The sequence below is a fragment of the Populus euphratica genome, unplaced genomic scaffold (genome assembly GCF_000495115.2).
Source record: "Populus euphratica unplaced genomic scaffold, PopEup_1.0 scaffold142.1, whole genome shotgun sequence".
In the NCBI taxonomy this organism is placed as follows: Eukaryota; Viridiplantae; Streptophyta; class Magnoliopsida; order Malpighiales; family Salicaceae; genus Populus; species Populus euphratica.
In genome coordinates this window covers 445,549-466,810 of record NW_011499936.1, presented here as the reverse complement: position 1 = coordinate 466,810, position 21,262 = coordinate 445,549, and the positions used below count along the sequence as shown (strand labels likewise).

General features: G+C 31.7%; 3 protein-coding genes across 3 annotated transcripts in view; 2 read left to right on the top strand and 1 right to left on the bottom strand.

Annotated features, from left to right (window-relative positions):
* The window catches only part of LOC105136506 (calcium-transporting ATPase 12, plasma membrane-type-like), a 13,931-nt gene extending 2,382 nt beyond the window's left edge, over positions 1 to 11,549 (top strand). The window contains exon 2 of the mRNA XM_011041884.1: positions 10,299 to 11,549. Coding sequence (XP_011040186.1) covers positions 10,299 to 11,344 — 1,046 coding nt within the window. The 3' untranslated portion in view covers positions 11,345 to 11,549. The remainder of the gene's footprint in view (positions 1 to 10,298) is intronic.
* On the top strand, positions 8,074 to 9,083 carry LOC105136505 (calcium-transporting ATPase 12, plasma membrane-type-like). The gene is made up of 2 exons (XM_011041883.1): positions 8,074 to 8,264; positions 8,365 to 9,083. The coding sequence occupies exons 1-2, from the start codon at positions 8,097 to 8,099 to the stop codon at positions 8,911 to 8,913; spliced, it is 717 nt and encodes a 238-aa protein (XP_011040185.1). The 5' UTR covers positions 8,074 to 8,096; the 3' UTR covers positions 8,914 to 9,083.
* Positions 11,550 to 18,450: 6,901 nt separating the features above from the next.
* On the bottom strand, positions 18,451 to 19,446 carry LOC105136550 (calcium-transporting ATPase 12, plasma membrane-type-like). The gene is made up of 3 exons (XM_011041944.1): positions 19,111 to 19,446; positions 18,884 to 18,998; positions 18,451 to 18,548 (listed from the first exon to the last, which is right to left on the bottom strand). Exons 1-3 carry the CDS (start codon positions 19,444 to 19,446, stop codon positions 18,451 to 18,453), a joined length of 549 nt encoding a protein of 182 aa, XP_011040246.1.
* Positions 19,447 to 21,262: the final 1,816 nt, after the last annotated feature.

Here is a 21,262-nt window from a genome sequence, read left to right as displayed (position 1 = left end):
AAAGAGTGTAGCAGGCCTGAGTTATTCTTCTTAAAAAGAAACCAAGTAAAGAGGGGAGAAATGAAGAAGAGTGTGAGGAGGGGGAAGCAAAAGGTAACATAAGGCTAAAAAGGAACAGAAGACATAGAAGACCTCCATTCATTCTCAGGTCTACCCCTCCAGAAAAAAAAATTAAAAAAAAAATCAACCAACTTATAAAATGTATCTTAGCCAAAAAACAGAACCCGAGATTATGAATTGAAAGGCATTAACAATAAAAACAAAACATCACGTGAATCAGTGAAGGAGTTGTAATGAAATATATGACAGAGTAGGTACAGTGTAGGACCATGTATCTGTATGCTTTAAGATAATTCTAACGACATTAGTTCTCTATATGATTCATGGTCGTGACTGCTTGAGAGAGAGAGAGAGAGCGAGATATCGAGTTGTGACATTAGATTCCATGACCATGGGTGTCTGCCATAGATTCATTCCGCGAACAGAGTTAGTCTCCACTTTCGGCTTGGAAAAAACAAAAAAACAGACACGTGTTGCTCAGGAGAATTATTGGAATGACTGGACCTGTATCTTTTTGCTGGCCAGGCCTCTAGTTTAGACTTTTTATGGTTTGTAACTAATCTCAGCTCCGATGAGTAGTTCGTGAGTCGAGCAGTGATCGGAGCTGAGATTAGTTACAAACCATACAAAGTCTAAACTAGAGGCCTGGCCAGCAAAAAGACAGAGATAAGTTCAATTTAAACAGTGTTTATATATGTGTGTGTGTAAGTTAGACCTGGTTTTGATTGCGGAGTCCGTTGACTCATCAAGCCCGACATGGATTGATAAATTTTTAAGTTGAGCTGCTAGATCATGTCATTATTAAGATTATTGGTCTGTATTAAATAGGTGTTCCGTGCTATATAACAAATAACTTTTTTATATGAAAAATATTAAAAAAATTTAAAATTCAATAACATTATATTTATTTATAAAAAAATATTTAAGAATTTAAGCCTAACCTTATAGCTAAATCTAAGGTCGTTGAGTATAGAGTTGCAACAAAATCCAAACTTGAATTTAAACACCTAATCTAAGTGTTTTAAGTCAAACATTGTCGTAAACATTATTGTAAGATCCAAAAAAATTAGATCTATGCTCATGTCATTCTCAAGAAAACTTAAATGAGATGTTGTTTCCAATCTCAAAGTTTTTAGATTTGAACATGAATGTTAGATTCAAGATAATAATAATAATCATAATAATTCCCTTCAAATCAAATCTATATATTTTTTTAATAGTAATAAACTTTATTTTAAATTTAATAAAATTAATAATAATATTAAATTTATCTGACCTAAAATCCAGATACAATCTAAACTATAAATGAATATGCTATACAACAAGATGTTTGTATTCTCTAAGAATTGGGTAAGGTGTGCCTACAAAATGGTGTTAGCGGATAGGAAACAATCAGATATAATGTTCAAATCTATGATTGTTTTTCAATATTAATGATTTATTTTACAAATTTATTAATTATTATATTAATAATATTAATTATAATAAAAAATAATAATCTTTATAATACAAATACTAATATTTTTAATATTAATATTGTTAATTATAATAAAAATAATGATATTTATAATACAAATAGTAGTATTTATAATATCAATAACATTAATTATAATAAAAATAAAAATATTTATAATACAAATACTAATATTTTTCATAATAATAATAATAATAATATTAATCTTATCCAAATTTAACTGGGTCTGACTATAACACCAAGCCTAAAAACTTTAAGCTCCTTTTAAATATTAAATCTAAGAGCCTTGAATTTGGTTCCAACTGTAACATCAAGTCCAAGAACTTTAAGCTTTTTTTGAATATCAAATTTGAGAGTCATTATAAAATATTTTTTTATTGGAATGATTAGGCCTGTATCTTTTTGTTGCATAGTAGCAATTAAGCGAGGCAAACATTTTTTTAAGTGTTTTTTTATTTAAAAATATATTAAAATATTATTTTTATTTAGTTTTTAAAAATTATTTTAAACATCAACCTACTATAAAATAATTAAAAATTAAAAAATTAAATTTTGGTGAAAAATAATCTACACTACAACCCCAAATAGCACCTTAATTCAAAATTTATGGATATTGAATTGAATTGATTTAGATGGGTAACTTTTTTTTACTCACTTTGGTAAGTAGTGGATATTAGATAGATATTGTCAAATTTAGATTTTTTCGTTTAATGAAAAATAATTTTTAAAAAATCATTTTTCAATTATTTTCTTGTATTTGTTTACCATTAATAAAATTTATTAATGAAAAATATTTTTTGATTAAAGAAAAAATTGGCTTCATTTTTATAAAAGTGTTTCTTTTTTATTTTAGGTGTAAAACACATTTTAGAAGTTGCAAAAAAATAAATAAAAAATATTTTTATTTTTTAATTATATTAAATTTGGTTTTTAATATTTTGATTGCTATATATTATGTTTTGCATCATTTTTTCTTTAATTTTATCTATTAGAATTTAATTTAATTATAACTTTATATTAATTTTAGTTCTTATTCTTTTGACTGTTATTTTTTTTCTTATCCTTTTCTTAATTGAGATTTACTATCTATTAGATTTGATCTCTATTCTTTTAATTAATATGAAATAATTTGTGAAATTGAAATATTATTTTTTTCAATTTCATCATCTTTCAACCTTTTTATCTATTACATCTAATTTTTATTATTTTGATTGCTATTTGTTTTATTTGAATTAATTTATAAAATTAGATTTTTTTAAATCTCATCCTCTTTCAAACTTTTTATTTGTCAGATTTAATTCTAATTCTTTAAATAAACATAAAAAATATTAATAAGTTATTTTTATTTTATTTCTCATGATATAACTAAACACTGAAAAGTATTTTCCAACTTATCTTTCATTACACTACCAAGCATAAAAAAATTATTTTTCAAGAATCTATTTTCCATGAAAATCACTTCAAAAAATAAATTTTTAGCAAACAAACAAAACCTTCATCTAAATTCTCAATCGAAACTAGTCCTAGTATATGTGTGTTTGTGTGTGTATATATATATGTGCATGTGAAATTTTTTATTATATTGTTTAAAAAATAAAAAATGAGGGGACCAAAATTAAAATAAAGAATAAATGGTAGCCCTTTTTTAAAAAAAAAAACTTATTGAGGGTACTAACTTAATTCTCTTTCATATATTTATTATTTTTTTCTCTAAAAGATCACTAATTTTATCATATGAGGATCCTCAATCCCTAAATTTTTTTTATTTTTATAGATACTAAAAACCATTCATTCGAGATAAAGTTTTCTTTATTAAGGAGAACATGGATATTTAAGTAACCCATAATATTTACAACCATAAAACACCTCTATTTCTAAGCATATTGAATTTTGAAACCTTATCAACATCTCACTTCAATGTTTCATAAAGCAATGTTTTTTTACATGCAGATTGACATAGAAAATTAAAAAAAAATAAAAAAACTAAAAAAAGTAAAAAGAAATATTGTTTGTCCGAGCACAAAAGAATAAGGATTCGAACAATGTTTTAGTTTTGTTGGTCAATATTTTTTTTTAAATTATATTCTTTGATATTGTGATGATTAAAACTTGGGGTTGATGATTTGTTTTAATTTTTTTTTATGTGTGATTATTGAGGTCTTAAAAAAAGCTTTCATATTGAGTTGGTACTTGATTTTATAATATTTTTTTGATTTTATTATTTAAAAAATTAAAAATAAATGGATCAGAATTAAAATAAAGAAGAAATGACAACCCTTTTGTTTTTTTTTTTTTAAATTATTGCGTCAACTCTGGTGTTCTCTTTTTTGTTTTTGGTTTTTTGCTTTTGGTCATCAATTGTTTTTTTAATTTCATATTTCAATGTTAAATTAATTGAGATTTGAGATTTATAATTTATTTCAATCTAATTTTTATGTAGTTATCGATCTAAAAAAAATCTTGACATTAGATTGATGCTTGATTAAAAAAAAAATTGATTTTATTATTTAAAAAAATTAAAAATAAAAAGACCAAAATTAAAAAAAAACATGAGCCCTTTTAAAAAATAACATAATTTTGCCTTAGAATTTTTCAAAAAAATAAAGAAAGAGGTCGAGAGGCCAAAAGGATGAGATATATATTACGTAAAAGAAATATATACATAAAAAATAAAAAATAGAAATGTATTTATTAGAGAGATAGAAGCAAAGATATAAATTAAATTTGTTACAGCTTGGACGATTCTAAAAGCAAGTGTTTTTTATTTTCAAAACATAAAGTGTAAGTCCTTTGTATCTCCCCTGACTTCGACTCTTATATTTCAAGAAAGTAATTATAAACACTATTTTAATGATTTTTGTGGATTTTTGGTTATAAGGGTAATTAGGTAGCTAACTAGCTAATGCCTTCATTTAAATAAATATTGCATTCTTTCCTTGTACTTTTCTTTCAAGGGAGAGCGGAAAAAGAGAGAGAGTAGAAATGACCACACGGTGGCGTTAGCAATTAATGAAGAGTTAATAATAATCTAATCCCTTTAGTTTAGTTAGTTTATGATAGTTAATTAATTGACTACTACTTATATATATATATATATATATATATATATTATCACAAATAATTAAAATTATTAGTTTCTTGATCGACGTGTATCATCTTTATGTAAGTTCTCTTTGATCTGACTCCTTCTCTTTTCTTTTTTACTATTTTTGAAATAATAATAAACTGAAGAAATGAAATTAACCTAAAGATGCTGGAAGATTCACAGAATGTTCTTCCTCAGTTAAGACTAAAGACTTCTTCATCAAATAACAACAAACTAATATTAAAATACAATAAAACTGAAGAAAGAAATGGTTGAGAAAATCTGACGACACTGACAGCTATTGTGTGTGGAGTGGAAGTCTTCAAGTTGTCTTCTTTATCTCTCAGAACTGGTCAACACACCTCTTTGGTCCCATTATCCAAGCCTGCCACGCGGCTTAGTTTAAATTCAAACACACTGAAGGCAAACCGACACCATCTAGATACCACGCGCCACTTCAAATGAAAAAAAGACGATGATGAGAAATAACATGAGACGACTGAAGTTTATTTTCGAGCCCTTGAAGTTGATGCGACCTCCGCCAATGTGCTATCCTTGACCAGGCTAATAATTAATAAAAAACATTATGATTAAAACACCATAATATTCCTAACCTTAATAAATTAAATTTATTAAATTCAAAGATATGTGTAGAATTCTACTATATATATATATATAAATAAAAATACTTATATCCAAAATCTTTTATTTTCTTACACTTGGAGGTGTTTTGGTTATTTTCCTATTCATGAATATATTGAATCAATTAAAATGCCTTCAAATAAATTTATAACACTTAAAAAATTATATAAAAAGATAAAAATACTTCTAATTTAAAGGCAAGTAAATTGTCACGTGAAAGGATAAAAAAATTTTATTTTCTTACACTTGGAGGTGTTTTGATTATTTTACTATTCATGAATATATTGAATCGATTAAAATGTCTTCAAATAAATTTATAATATTTAAAAATTGTATAAAATAATAAAAATATTTCTAATTTAAAGCCAAGTAAATTGTCACGTGAAGGATAAAAAAGTCACAACACTATAGTAATGAATAGAAAAATATAAGAGGAGCTATAGTGAATAATCCATCAATTTTAATGTATTTGTTATTTAAAATCATGATAATTTTATATAAAGTAGATAAAATTAAATTATAAATCTATTTTTCAAACAATCCAAATTGAAAAAAAATAAAATATAAAAAATAAAAAATTAATTTGAGTGATTAACCCGCTAAACCGATGAATTTGATAACTCGAATTAGTATATTAAACTTGGAAATTAGATCATGAACTTAACTAAGATCAATAACTTATTTATTAACTTTTATTTTTAAGAATATAATAACCTTATAAAAAAATTAAATAAATTATAAAATTTAATTTTTAATTAATTTAATATCAAATAATAAAATGAAAACAAATGAATATAAAAAAATAAAAAATAAAATTAGACTAGCCAAACCCTTCCATGAATTTTCTAAAATCTAATAACATGTTTTTATTTTTTAACTATATAATTAAAAAAATAAATCAAAATAAAATTAAACTATTTTAAAAAAAATACTTTTGAAAACCCACAAATAAAAACAACACGGGTCACAACAAAAAATTTTTAAAGTCAGATCATTAACTTCACAAATGCGATGCAAAGATATTTATTCATTACCACCTCAATCCAACTCTAAATCCTAATAAATATAATATAAAGATTAAATTTAAAATAAAAGAAATGCATTTAAAAAAAATATTAAACAATTGATATCATTAAAAAAAAAGAAAAAGAAAAAAAGGAAAGCAGATTACTTTTATAGGTCAAATGAGTTGGAAAAGCAAATGGGCGAGCCACTCTTTAAATAATTTTTTAGTGCTTGTGTTAGTTTTATATGCATCATCATCAACTCAATAATGAGGCAGCTAACTAGCAAACATGTCCTCGATTAACTAAGTATTGCATTCTTTCATTCATAATGGCACTTTCCATGTTCCTTCTTTGATTCCTAATTAATGGCTCTTTCCTTGTGCTTTCTCTCTTTCAAAGTAGAAATCACAACGCGTAGCAATTATTTTCATGCACATCATCGAACGTCATGTAAAAAAAAAGAGAGGTTTTATATAAAATTGGGATAATTTTTTTAAAAAAAACTTAGTAAAAATTTATCAAAATAAAAAAATATTAAAAAAACTCTAACTAATCCAAGTTAACGTTACCAATTTATTATTGAAACAACCAAATAAAAAAAATAAAAAAATAACAAAGTTTGAGGACAAATAATATAATATAAAATAATGAAACTAAAAAACTCTATATAAAATCAAAAGAAAAAAAAATAATTTATGGATTAAATTTCATGCTTGTAAATCTTAAGGATGTTAGTGATATTAAAAAGGGAAGGGATGCTTTTTAAGGGAGTGTAAGATTTATTAACTACTTACCATATGATTTATGTTCAATTAACTATTTACCATTCAATTTACTAACACATCAAATATTCTTTTTTTTTTTTCAAATATTCTTAAAAACTAACTCTCTTTCACACCCTTAAAAAATTTACTTTTGTAATAATACATTCTCATTTTTAACCCCTTGTCAAAAACTACCTAAAGATGAATTTCTTAAAGGGATCATAGAGGGACTACATTTTAAGAATCCTGACAACATGGGCACCAACCCTCTCATGTAATAATTAAAACAGACTTTTCCATGGATATTTTTTCTATCAGAAGCTTGACGGAAGGATCCCACTTCAATGGTTAAAAAAGCAAGGCTCTGATAAACGCGGTTTCACACATGAAATTATTTTTTTTTGAAAAAAACTTAAATATACCGGGAAAATACTGTTCTTCCGAGCACAAAAGAAAGTAGACTGAAACATTTTTTTTTCCTTTTCTTTTTGGCTTTTTTTTCAGTTATTATTTCTTTTAATTTTATCCTTTAGGACAAATTCGAGGCCTTGATATAATTTTTTTTTAAATTTTATCCTTTGATGTAATCGATGAAAAAAAATGAAAATGATTGAAATAGGAAACTTCCTGAGTGCAGAGTTCCGCGTCGAAATGTAATAAACTCTTAACTTAATCCTAGCCGTCCCATCTCTAACTCATTGCACAATCCTAGCCGTCAAGGGATCTATAAATATGGATCCCACCTTTCATTTCTATTAGAGCTACGAAGAGCGATCTTCCGTGATTTAAAGGGCGTACAACGCGAGGAGAAACAAAGCTTGTCGTTGCATCAATTTTTCATAGTTAACTTAATTGCATGCTATTTATTTTAGATGAAGAGCGCAATGGCTAGTCTTACATCAGTTTGAGGATATCAAATTATACTATATTTTGATCCATGTTTTCTTAAAACTGTATTAACGTGGGCCCTTCTTATTTTTGGATACTAGCATCATCTTCTTTCCTTCTGAGCAGGAAGAATCAAGCTAAAAGTAATGAAAAGTAGTAGTGAAATAAGTCAGGAGATGGACCTTGAGTCTCAAGAGACAGGGCCAGCGATTCCAGCACCAAGAAAGATTTTCCGGCCTGTTGTTTTGGTTATACTAGCTGTGCGCACTTTCTCCTCCAAAGCCTTCAACAATAAGGAGTCTATTGATTCTCTAGGAGTCTCGCTGTTATCTCCATCTCACAGGGTATGTGTTTTCCGTTATTCCATCTCGATAGTAATGCTTGTATGAGTTGACTTGATCGTAAGAAAATACCTTCACTGCTAATTAACTCTCTTTTTCCCAGAACTTGGAGGTACCTGAAATTGAAGAAATCTCACCAACACGTCAAGTTTGTCTTGATATCCCTTCCAATTATGAGGTCGGCAATGCAACGAGCGATATCAAACAACAACATGAAAACATTGCCAATATAGTAAAGGGACGGGACCTACATTCCTTGCATGCATTTGGTGGCGTCCGAGGTATTGCAGAGGCTTTTCAGACAGATTTAGAGAATGGAATCACTGGAGAGATTGAAGATCTAAGTCGACACAGAGCCAATGCAGTCTACGAAACTCCAGTCCCTGCATCAAGAAACTTCTTGAAGTTGCTCATGAAATCCAGCAATAGGCACACCATCTTCCTTCTCATTGTATCAGCAGCGCTGTCCCTTGGCTTCGGGATCAAGGAGGAGGGCCCGAGGACTGGTTGGTATGAAGGAGTCCTCATAACCCTTGCAATCATCGTACTTGTGATTGTTCCAGCTGTGCGTGGATTTCTGGGTGAAAATTCAGAGAACCTGTTAGGAGAGCGGAGACAACGGAGAAAAGAGAGATGGAAGTCAATGTTTTAAGAGGAGGAAAACAGCTGAAATTAACAGCGTTAGATCTTGTGATTGGAGACATAGTTTCCTTGAAAAGGGGGTGCCCTATTCCTGGGGATGGTTTGTTTGTATCTGGCGAAGACTTAAAATTGGATGACAGCTTTCCATCCATTGTTAATAAAGATAATCCATTTCTCTTCTATGGTTCCAAGGTGACTGAGGGGCGGTGACATCCACGGGACTAAACACAACATTGGGTGAGATGATAAGCAAGGCCAGCAAGAGGCGATTATCAGTTCAGCTCGACAGGGTGGGCAACCACACAGAAATAGCTGGTCTGGCAACCTCTATTCTTATCTTGGTAGTGTTGTTCCTGCGATTTAAAGCTGGAAAGAAAAATGAGGATTCGGGCATGCCAGAAATCAAGGGAGAACATAAGACAAAGGAGGTTATGGAACTTATCAAGAGAATTGTCTGGAAACCGAGCGGGAAAATCAGTACCTTGACAACTTGCCTGACTACTTTCCTGGTAGGGGTGGTAGAAGGAGTGCCAATTTTTATCAGGCTCGCCATTTATTATTGGAATAAAAAGATCCCATCCACCAAGGCTGTCGTGCAAGAACAATTGACAGGTGTTACCATGGGCTCAGTTACAACTATTTGCATTGACAAAACTAGTTGGCTAACAATGAACCCACAGGAAGTTGATGAGTGTTGGATTGATTTGACAGTAATTAGAGAAAACTCTGCAATACCTGAACAAGTTAAGGATGCATTATGTATTGGTATCAGCACGAGCTCAGGTAACGATCAGGAATCACTGATTTCCTGGTGTGAACGGAAATTCGGGATTAACATGGAGAGTTTGAAGCAAAGTTACACCATTATCGGGATGAAAGAGTTGAGCCCTGGTGACGAAGGGAATGGAGTGTTGGTGAGGGAGAAAGAAGGCAATGAAACCAAGAAATTCCTGTATTGGAAAGGACTGGCACCGAAGATATTGAAAATGTGCTCCCGGCACTACAATAGTGAAGGGAAACTAGTGGACATGGACACAGAGAAAAGGTCGGCTTTTGAGGAAATTATTAATGACATGCAGTCCAAGCATCTAAAAACCATTGCACTTGCTTATAAGACAACAGATGATGAAACTGCTTGGGATGATCGCTTGATATTGATAGGACTTCTGGGTCTGAAGGACAAATGCTGGAAAGAGACTATAGATGCAGTTGAAGCTTGTAGAAATGCTGGTGTCAACATCATACTTGTCTCAGAGGACAGCGAGTCAGTAATAGAAGACATAGCTAAAAAATATGGAATGCTTCGTGGGCCAGGCATATTGGAACATGGAGGCGAAACTTTTCGAGGTTTCAGCGGAGGCATAGCTAAAAAATATGGAATGCTTCGTGGCCCAGGCATATTGGAACATGGAGGGGAAACTTTTCGAAGTTTCAGCGATGAAGAGAGAAAGGATGTGGTCAATAAAATCCGTGTGATGGGAAACTCTCTCCCTGCTGACAAGCTCCTTCTAGTTCGTTGTCTGAAACAACAAGGCCACATAGTAGCATTTGTTGGAGTCAGAACAGATGATGCTCCCTCACTCAAAGAAGCAGACGTGGGAGTTGTGACTGGAACTGGGAGTAGTGAGTTGGTCAATAGGAGTTCTGAATTGATCATCGTGGATGGAAATTTAGGCTTCTTGGTATGGATTTTGAAGGGGGGAAGATGTATTTATGGCAACATTCACAAGTATATCCGAGTTGAGGTCACCATAACTATTTCAGGGTTAGTGATAAGCACTGTCACCACAATATTTTTCGGGTATGCTCCAATGACAGGGATTCAGATGATCTGGGTGAACCTGGTAGTGGCTGTCCTTGGTGGGTTGGCTTTATTAACTGAGCCCCCAAGTCAGAAACTGATGCAGAGGCCACCGATCAGACCAACGGAACCTTTCATCACAAAGGCCATGTGGAGGAATATAATCATACAAGCTTCCTATCAGGTTTCCATTTTGTTAGCCTTTCAGTTCAAAGGGCAAGCTATTCTAAACATCAACGAGGAGGTTAGCAAAGCCATGATCTTCAGTAGCTTTCTTCTCTGCCAACTTTCCAACCAATTCAATGCCAGTGAGCAGAAAATGAAGAATTTAGTCAAGGGTGTCCAACAGAACCTATGGTTTTGGGTGGCCTCAGTTCTGACTGTGGTGTTGCAGGTGGTATTCATTGAGATTTCACATCACATCTTTGGGTTTGCCAGGTTGAATGGTCCCCAGTGGGGCATCTGTTTCCTTATTGGGGCACTTTCATGTGTGACAGATGGGGCTGTAAACATTACCTGGGGCGTCATCAAGGTTAAGCTAACAAGATCAAGTTCACTTGCTGGATCAGAACTTCCACAATCTACCAGTATTCTCGAGCTTCCACTCATTGCTGAGAATTCATCACCAACTGCTTCTTAGTTCATACTAAGGCACCATTTATGCATCATCTTAGGTTCTTTATGTCTTGCAACGTTTCCATATTTTCTTGGGCTGTACATAAATATCTTCTCGTAATTTTCTCACGATTATTGTACATAATCAATCTCATGTCGTAGTTATCTACCAAGCCAGGTGTTAAATTCATTACTTGTAAGGTCTCATGAGCGTTAGCTTTGAAAATATATATATATATATATATATATATATATATATATATAATGTAGTGCCTTGGGTGGTCTAGTAGGTTTCCATCGCTCTTACAGGTTCAAGATCATGCTAAATCTATCCATGTCTATTGCCATAAAAACAAAACCTCCCAATTTCAGCACACGAACAATTAACCAAGAACAAAACTTATCTGTTTGTATCATCACAACATTAAGCAATCCGAGGGGGTTATCGTACAGTCGAGCCGACCTTGAAGTCATGAATCCCCTTCCCTTAACCTCGTGGGCTGCTAACCAAGTTCATGAGTTTCGTTTCAAATGACAGTCATACCGAACAGGCCGCGCTAGCTGTTCTGAGTTCATCTCATCTGACCTGCGTTGAAAGAGTGTAGCCGGCCTGAGTTAATTTTTCATTAAAAAAAAAAACTTAGTACAGAGAGGAGAACTGAAGAAGAGTGTGAGGAGGGGGAGACCAAAGGTAACATATGGATAAAAAGAAACAGAAGACATGGAAGACCTCCATACGTTCTCAGGTTCTGCAATCAGCTAGCATTTCTACCTCCACAAAAGATAAAGAAAAAAAAAAAATCAACCAACACTTAAAATGTAATCAGGCCAACAGACAGAAAACGAGCTACTACAAATATCTTAACCAAAAATAGAACCTGAGATAATGAATCGAATTGAAAGGCATTAACAGTAAAAATAAAACATCATGTGAATCAGCGAAATAGCTGTAATTAATGAAATATATGACACGGGGCGTACAATATACTTGGGCCTATGTCTCCGTGTGCTTTAAGATAATCCTAACAACGCTAATTCTCTATATGATTCATAACTGTTTATGCTTTCACATGGAGGATGAGAGAGTGAGAGAGGCAGTGGTGACCTTAGATCCCATTGCCATGGCCCATGGATTCATTCCATGAACATAGTTTGTTGACATTGACTTCTTAGCCTCCACTTTTATCTTTTCTTTTTATTAAAAAAACAGACACGTTTTTCTCAGGAGAATTATTACCATGACTGGACTCTCTGTCTTTTGGCTAGCCAGGCCTCTAGTTTAGACTTTTTATGGTTTGTAATAAAGTTACTAATCTCAGCTCCGATCACTGCTCGACTCGCGAATTGGAAGTTCAATTTAAACAGTGTTTATATATATATATATATATATATATATATATCTATGTAAGTTAGACCTGGTTTTGATTGTGGAGTAGGTTGACTCATCCATGGATTGATAAATTTTTAAGTTGAGCTACTAGATCATGTCATTATTAACATTAGTTTGTATTGATTTGGTGGTCCGCGATATACAACAAATAATATTTTTATAAAAAACATTAAAAAAATTAAAATTAGAACACTGAGTTTATCTATAAAAAAATATTTAAGAATTTAGACTTGTCTTCCAACTAAATTTAAAACTGTTGAGCCTGAACTGTATTCAAATCCAAACTTGAATTTAAATATTTGATCCAAGTATTTTGAGCTAGCCATGGTTACAAGATTCAAAAAACTTGGGCCTGTGCTCATGTCATTCACAAATAATTTAGATGAGGTGTTCTTTACCAGCTACAAAGTTTTTAGGTCTGAAAAAAAATGTTAGATTTAAGTTAATAATAATAATAATAATATTCTTCAAATCAAACTTATGTTTTTTATTTATAATAATAAAATTTATTTTAAATTTAATAATAATATTAAATTTATCTGATCTAAGTTTTTATAGTTTTCAATCTCTTAAAATAAAATTTATTATTTTTCTTTGATAGTAATATTTTTTAAAAAAATTCAATAATAATAATAATTTTTAATTTTACCTTTCAAATCAAATCTATGATTTTTTTTTAATATTAATTATATTGTTTCACAAATTTATTAATTATTATATTAATTATAATAAAAATAATGATCTTTATAATACAAATGCTAATATTTTTAATATTAATATTATTAATTATAATAAAAATAATGATATTTATAATACAACTAATAGTATTTATAATATCAATAACATTAATTATAATAAAAATAAAAATATTTATAATATAAATACTAATATTTTTCATATTAATAATAATAATATTAATCTCACCCAAATTTAAGTAGATTTGCCTAACACTAAGTCCAAAAACTTTGAGTTTTTTTTAAATATTAAATCCAAGAGTCTTAAATTTAATTCCAACACTGGAGCCATTAGACCTAGGTCAAGACAATGAATCTATTTGTTTTGGGTATGGACATTAGACCCAAGTGTTTTGGCTTAGACAGTTTTGTAAAATTTAAAGAACTTTTATGCTTCTGCTACTCTTAAGCAATTTGGGTCAAGTATACCTTTCTAGCATCAAGGTTTTTAGGTTTACAAGGGATGTCAAACCAAAATTATTAATAATAATTGATATTAATCTTCAAATCAAATTTATATTTTTTTCAATACTATTAAAATTTATTTTAAATTTAATAATAATATTAAATTTGTTGGTCTTAGTTTTTTTTATAGTTTTTAACCCTTTCAAATAAAATTTATTGTTTTTCCTTGATAGTAATGATATTTTTTTTTCAAATTTAATAATAATACTAATAATAATTTTACCCTTTAAATCAAATATATGATTGTTTTTCAATATTAATAATATTTTTTAAATTTATAATTATTATATTAATAATATTAACTATAATAAAAATAATAATATTAAACTTGTATGACTTCAATTTTTTTAGTTTTTAATCTCTTTAAATAAAATTTATGATTTTTCTTTGATAGTAATAATTTTTTTTTCAAATTTAATAATAATAATAATAATAATAATAATATTTTCTCATTATGGTGTGAAAAAAAAATAAATAAAAAATAAAAATATAATAGCATTGAGTTATGAAAGAGGAGCACCCAATGCCATGGGATCTTACTGGGTGACTCAGTCAACATTTTTAACTTATAAAGATAACACCTCAGGAGCACTACAGTGTCATTTACGGTGCTATAAATTTATATTGATAATATATACATAATATTTTGAATAGTATTTTTTCATGCATTTTAATATATAACAATAATAATAACAATAATAATAATAATTCACCCACCAATTACGATGAAAGAGGCCAACATATTAATTATTTATTTGAAAGAGCTCAGCATTGAAAGAACTTTGTAAAGAGTAAATACAAATAGTGTAATTCATGGTGAAATTATTTATAATCTACAGTAATTCTTGATTTTTGTTATTTTGTTTTTGTTATAATAAGGAAAACCCCTTCCCTTTTTATGTAATGTTTGTTTCTACCGATTAGCCTACTCATAATTCTTTATCTTATAGATGGGTAGCTCTGCTAGGTTTCTGTTTGTTTCTGTATCTACCTCTATGAGCTCATATTCTTTAGGCTTAACCCCTTTCTTGAACGAATCCAAAGGTTCCTTAGCAGTGAACAAAATGATATGGGATGAAATCCAAGTCTTAAGTTAATTGTTTTTTATTTTTCAATGGATTTTATTACTCGAATTAGTTTCTTATTGTCGAATTCAAAATAGCAGTAGATAATGCAATTTTGGTCCCATGGTTGAACGACGGTTGGTGTGATAAAATCTTCCATGAATTTGAAGCTAATCCAAACAATTTATAAGTTTGCTTCATATGAAATAACATTAAATTCGCTGATTAAAAAAAAAAAAACTGACTGTAGTCTACATTATTGTTAATGAAATTAGAATCATTAATTTGTTTTTCAGTGCAACCATGTGCCATGAACATTACAGGAATATTCAGCCATAAACTGCAGCGGGAATCCAACTGGTTCCAAGAACCCTATACAATTTTAAGGATTAGTTCTTCTATCGAAAGAGATGGTTATGCATGATCCCGTTATTGTTTGTATTTGCCTGATCAGTAATCATCAATATATACTGTTTAATCTTCATTCGGGATTATTGTCTATCCAACATAAATACTAAAAAAGGAAAAATCATTGCATGCGTTGAAAGGGACAAGCAATGTTGCAGTAAAAAATCCAAGTGATTGATGAGAACCAAATGCTAGTAGTTGATTGCAGACGTTGTGTTTTTCTTTTTGTGAGGAATCGTAGCCCCAAGTCTTTGGATTTTTTCTTTGTTTATGAACTCATAGTTTTTTTTTTTATTATTAACATGTGAATTGATTAGAGAAATATTTCTATTTCTGAATTAAAAAGCAAATTGCCAGTTATCGCTACAATCTTGATCCATTCTGAAAATGAACTAAACTTCTTGTTTCCCAGAATAATAATCATCATAATAAGATCACAAAGAGAGAACAACAGGTAACAAGCTAATAGTTGAGTTAATAATATAGTAGTGGTAGTAGTAATTACTCTTCCGACATCACGTTGGCAAAAACAAGGTTAATTATGGAATTGTTTACAAATGAAGAGAAGTATCGATATCATCGTCATCAGTAGCAGAATCATCAAATTTATCTAATAAGTCGTGATTAGAAAGAGTTTTTGTTGGAGATGAACTCATCAAGGCTGGGGCTTCCAGCTCGCACCAAAAGCCGGCCTGCTTGCTCTGTGGGTTTGGCCGAAGAGAGAGGCATATATGGGGCGGTGACCTTGGTTGAAGAATCAATTCAGGGTGAAAGAACAACCTGCTGGCTGCTGGTTCATATTGCATGGCGGGACTTAATTGCCTAGGACTCTCCACAAGAACTTTTGATAGCTCCTTTTCCTCTCTCATTGCTTTCACTCTTTGTAACTGTCTAAATCTCTCTTGCAATAGAGCAATAGAGGATTGAATGACAATAGGGTCATTATTTTCATTGCCCATTTGAGAAGAAGATCGTTTCTTTTTTTGGTGGCTCTTTTAGGGTTTTTTGTTTAGCTATCAAAATGTGTAGTGACAATGGAAGTGAAGAACTCTAAGAAGCCTCGAATAGCATTACGTGTGTATTTATAGCATGCTGGCATGGTTGCAATAGAGATGAATAAACTAGCATATGATAGGTTTAGTTTTTCAATAAAATTCTAAATGATTTAGTAAAGGAATGAGAATCGGCAGCCAAGTTGCAAAATCCAAAAGGAAAAGGTTGTGAATCCAATCTAAGAGGGTGGAGTTTCTTGGTGAATTGTGAGTGAGGAAAGAGGTAAAGTAGAAGAGGGTAAGAAGAAGAGTCCAAAAGAGTGTTGAAATTAGCGAATGGAAGGGTATGTTTGGAGGAATAATAGGTTGTCTGATACTCTGTCAGCTTGCCGCTCCTACAAGCCCTTTCTAGCATCGGAGATGATGGAGGCTTTTCCTTTAATTTAGAAGTGCTTCTCTCCTACTTTCTTGAAGGTTTCCCTTTGATGAAGGGAGGAGGGTGAAGGGTAGAAGACAAGGGTTACAAGAGAGAATAATCTTTTGAGGAGCTCATACTTGTTTGATTGAACAATAATGTCTTGACAAGGACAAGGTTACCAACATTCTCTCTCTTTTCATAACACTTTTTTTTTTGTCTTCAACTCTTTGGATTGAAATGGCATGAAATTTGAAAGCTGCAGATGCTAGTTTTTAGTGATGGATTGGATGCTTCTTTTTTGCAACATCAAGCGTCCCACTTTGTACTTTTATTTATTTTATTATTTTGGAATTTCGAAATTTGAAGGGTGAATCGATCGAGAAGATAATGCATTTTCTAGGGTTTTTAGACAAGGCGTGCATTTGGAGATTTTTATTATATGCTTGCTTAGTAACCTTTTGCTTTAGGAAAAAAGAAGTGGAAAGGACACTTGGTAGGTGGATTAGTGGCATCTCTTTCTTGTAATCTTCTCAGGTGATGATGATCAAGTGCGTTAAATGTATATTGATGGAGGATATTCTTTTCTTTAACTCCTGTGTTCATGTTTATTAAACTTCAATCTGTTTCACAAATCCATATCAAAGAAGATTTAGCTTAAACTTATCCGATTAACCTAATTAAAAAAATAAAACAATATTATTTTGAACTAAAATTAACAATATATCCAATTTAATTATAACCTACACTGAGTCTAATTACTATACATATAGGTAGCATGAAGGAAAATTAATGAATGATTGACAAGCATAAGCAGTGTAGCCGATAATTAAGGTTATAAATTTATTATTTAGTAACTTTTATTCATTTGATTTTTTCGTAGTTTTTAAGGTTCAAATCTTAAAGTTAGTATTAAAAAAAAAATTAAATTCTTAAAAATATTCCGATCAAATATTATAAATGAAACATAATTAAAAAGAACTAGTCATCATTCATACATAAATTGGTTTAATGATATCCCTTATCATTGATATAAAAGAAATTGATAAAAAAACGTACTTGACGAATCAAAGTGCCTCAACTGAAAAAAAATAAAATAATTAAAGACATTTTTTTTTTGAAATAATTAATGAAACAATGTTACATGCACACATGATGTATATCCTATGAATGAGATCGAAAAAAGAGATCCTCTGTTCATGAAAAGTGATCCAATTTTTTATAAGAAATTAAAAGAAATAATATCATTGGGCTTATTCTTTTAGACTATTTGACAAATACTTGTGATAATAAAGCTATTCCCTGTCAGATACTCCAGACGGATGCCGTTCCTGGAAAGCAATTTCAATTTTTTATGTTAAACCTCGGTAATGCACTTGAACATGCAAAGAAAATATAATGTTGGGTATACGATATTAATTAGAAATGAGAAGGATTAAGAGTATATAAAAATGAACAAATATTTTTATTAGTATAAGACTTTTTGGGTATAACTCAAGAGCAAATTCATGAGGGCTTAGGACTAAAGTGGACAATATCATATCAATGTGGAGATAAGTGGTGTCCGTAATTCTGACAAGTGGTATCAGAGTTATGCCCCAGAGTTAGCCATGATGGATGAATCCTCAGAATGCCGAATAAAAGGTGATGGACCCTAATTAAATCACGATGTGATCCATGGATCAGCTTTATTGGATAGGCGGTATGCTCTGGATTCTTCATGGACATGTCCTGATCTCAACACGGTGAAGAGGAGTTGACCTAGAAAGAGCAAAAACTCTCAAGTCAGGTAGTGCTCTCTGGATGCTTCATGGACGTGTCCTGACCCCAACACGATGAAGCAGAGAGAAGTCGAGAATGAAAAATTCTGGTTGGCAAAGAGTGGATGGATAAATAATTGTTTGAGGAGAGGCTCAGTGGTCTTTTGTTCGCGGGAAGGATTGTTGGGTATGCGATCAAAGTCCCACATTGGTTAGAAATGGGGAGGATCAAGGGTATATCAGGATGAACAAATATCTCCATTAGTATGAGATCTTTTGGGTATAACCTAAGAGCAAATCCGTGAGGGCTTAGATCTAAAGTGGACAATATCATACCAATATAGAGATAAGTGGTGTCCATAATCCTTATAAATAAAGCACAAATGCCCCATTTTTCACAATCTAACCTTGCATTACCTTTGATGATGCCTGAAATCTCTACAAAGGCAACCTGCAGTGCTAGAAGACCTAATGTAGCCACCCAAAATTACCAGTAGTTCTGATGAATGTTTTTAAACACATTAACCTTCTCAATCTCCCTGCAAATTGAATTGATTGAAAACCTGTAAAAGAACAAAACTATTGAACACCATAGCTTTCCTGACTTTCTGCTCCGTGCCATAAATCACCTGTCCTTTGAAATGGACTATCACAAAAATCACAACCTGGTAAACAACTTGAGCCATGTTGTTTCTCCGCATGGCCTTGTTTATAAGTTGTTGTGTTTTCTGAACTGGAGGCCTGTTCATTAGTTTTTCTCCAGGTGGTTCGGTGATCACAGCCATGCCGCCGAGGACAGGCACAATCAAGTTAGCCCAGGACAACTGAATTGGTGTCATAAGAGCTTCTCCTGATGATATTGTTAAGGTGGTAGTTGTCAATAACCCAGATAAGATCATGGTTATCTCTAGTTGGATGAATTTCTGAATGTTTTCGTATGAGCATCGACCGCATTTTATGATGTTGGGAACTGGGCTCCAAGTTCCATCCCACACCATGAGGTCTAAGTAGTCTCTTGCTATTTTTGTCCCCAGTCTGCCTTCACAAAGCCATGTCTGCTTGTCTTAATGCTGGAGTGTCATGAAGATCATTAGCTCCAGTCAGTGCAACCACGTTTCCTTTCTTCTTCAAGCACTGCATAAGAAGAAGCTTATCAGATAGGAGACAGTTGCCTATTGCAGTGATCTGATCCACCATTCCCATCCTCTCTTCTTCAGAGAAATTTCGAAAGCCCTCGCCTCTAAGCATCGCCGCTTCAGAATTTTCTGTGAGGATTCCAAATTCAATAGCTGCAGCTCTCACCACAGAAATATCGTCTTGTGATATGAATTTGACATTTACTCCAGCAGTCTGGCAATCTCTTATTGCTTTTCTTGTCTCTTCAAGCTCATCTTGCGGTACTAACTTTCTAGCCAGGTCAGTGCAGATTGTGGTGACAAAGCCCATGGTAAGACAAGCAGAGGATTTCTGGACTATACCCATACAGCCACTTGACATAATCTTCCTTTTCCAATAACCAAACACAAAGAGCCATGAGAAATGGCATCTATTCCTGCATTCCCACCAGCAATACAATAATTGATGCCATCAGAAAGCTTATCTGTCCTCTTCGTTTTATAGTAATCCTCTCAATTGCCTGAATGAACTCCATGACTGGTGTTGGTTTCCCGCCTGGATCAACATTCACTCCGTTGTAGTCTTTCCTTTTAGACATGTAGGAAGCAAACAATACAATCAGGATCAGCATATAAATAAGAAGGGTTGTAACCTGTGTGGAACTGATCAGTTTGTCAAGCTGAGCTTCTAAGCAATTCTTCTCTTTCGGAGAAATTTGAACAAGAATATTCATCGTCTCACCCCACACCGTGTTCACGCTCGCAGATGCAACAAGCATACGACCTTCTCCATCACTCACCTCTGCGCCACAGCACAAAAATGGATTCTGATTGTCAATTTTGCAGTCTAAAGCCTCATCTAACTGCATTGGATGACCATTAACAAATATCCCATCAGCAGGAACTCGATCGCCCTTTGCCAGTGATATAATGTCACCAATTAAAATATCAGAGATGGAAATTTTCTGCTTTATCCCCCCTCTGATGACATTAGCTACTTGTTACTTTGGTCTGATATAAAAAAAGGAAGCAGCAAAAATGTGCGAAGGGAAATCTATAGTTAACTGTAAAGTTCACTGCAAACCCTACAGTTTAATTTTATCATGGAACAGACAACTTAACAGTTTTTTTTTTTTTTTGTGAGGAGAGAAAACACCAACTGGTGACTACTGACTAGCACTTAAGCTGCTAGAATAATTTCCCACAAATCAAAGAATGAGAAAATATGGAAGTCAATTTACTTGAACAGAAGAAGGCATTTTTTGAAAGGGTTATCTTAAGGACTATGGCGGAGTTCAAATTAGAGTAAGGCAACACTAAATGAACCTCAAGATCACGAAGTTTCCATGCATCTTCTAACAAGAGGTCTATTTGAGATTGTTTCTTCCCCTGTGCAAGGTATGTGCTAATTGATATATTAATCTGTCACATGATATTGAATTCAGTTGTTTTCTTCTGTATTTTGACAGTATTATTGTTTCACTAGGCTAGAGATCAAGCAATCTCTATATTGATTTAGTTCATGATCTATTAGGAGAGGTTAACTGGTTGGCCTTGCCTAGCTTTTGAAAACATTATCGGTTCACATTTCTGATTGAAC

Bases quoted from the DNA above. Each gene is read 5' to 3' on its own strand.
- LOC105136505 (XM_011041883.1), top strand. From the start codon at position 8,097: ATGGACCTTGAGTCTCAAGAGACAGGGCCAGCGATTCCAGCACCAAGA. The intron at 8,265-8,364 runs GTATGTGTTTTC...TCTTTTTCCCAG, and splicing joins TGTTATCTCCATCTCACAGG to AACTTGGAGGTACCTGAAAT.
- LOC105136550 (XM_011041944.1), bottom strand. From the start codon at position 19,446: ATGATCTTATCTGGGTTATTGACAACTACCACCTTAACAATATCATCA. The intron at 18,999-19,110 runs GTTTTCAATCAA...CTAGCACTGCAG, and splicing joins ATAGTTTTGTTCTTTTACAG to GTTGCCTTTGTAGAGATTTC. The intron at 18,549-18,883 runs GTATGATATTGT...TGCTCTTTCTAG, and splicing joins CACCACTTATCTCTATATTG to GTCAACTCCTCTTCACCGTG.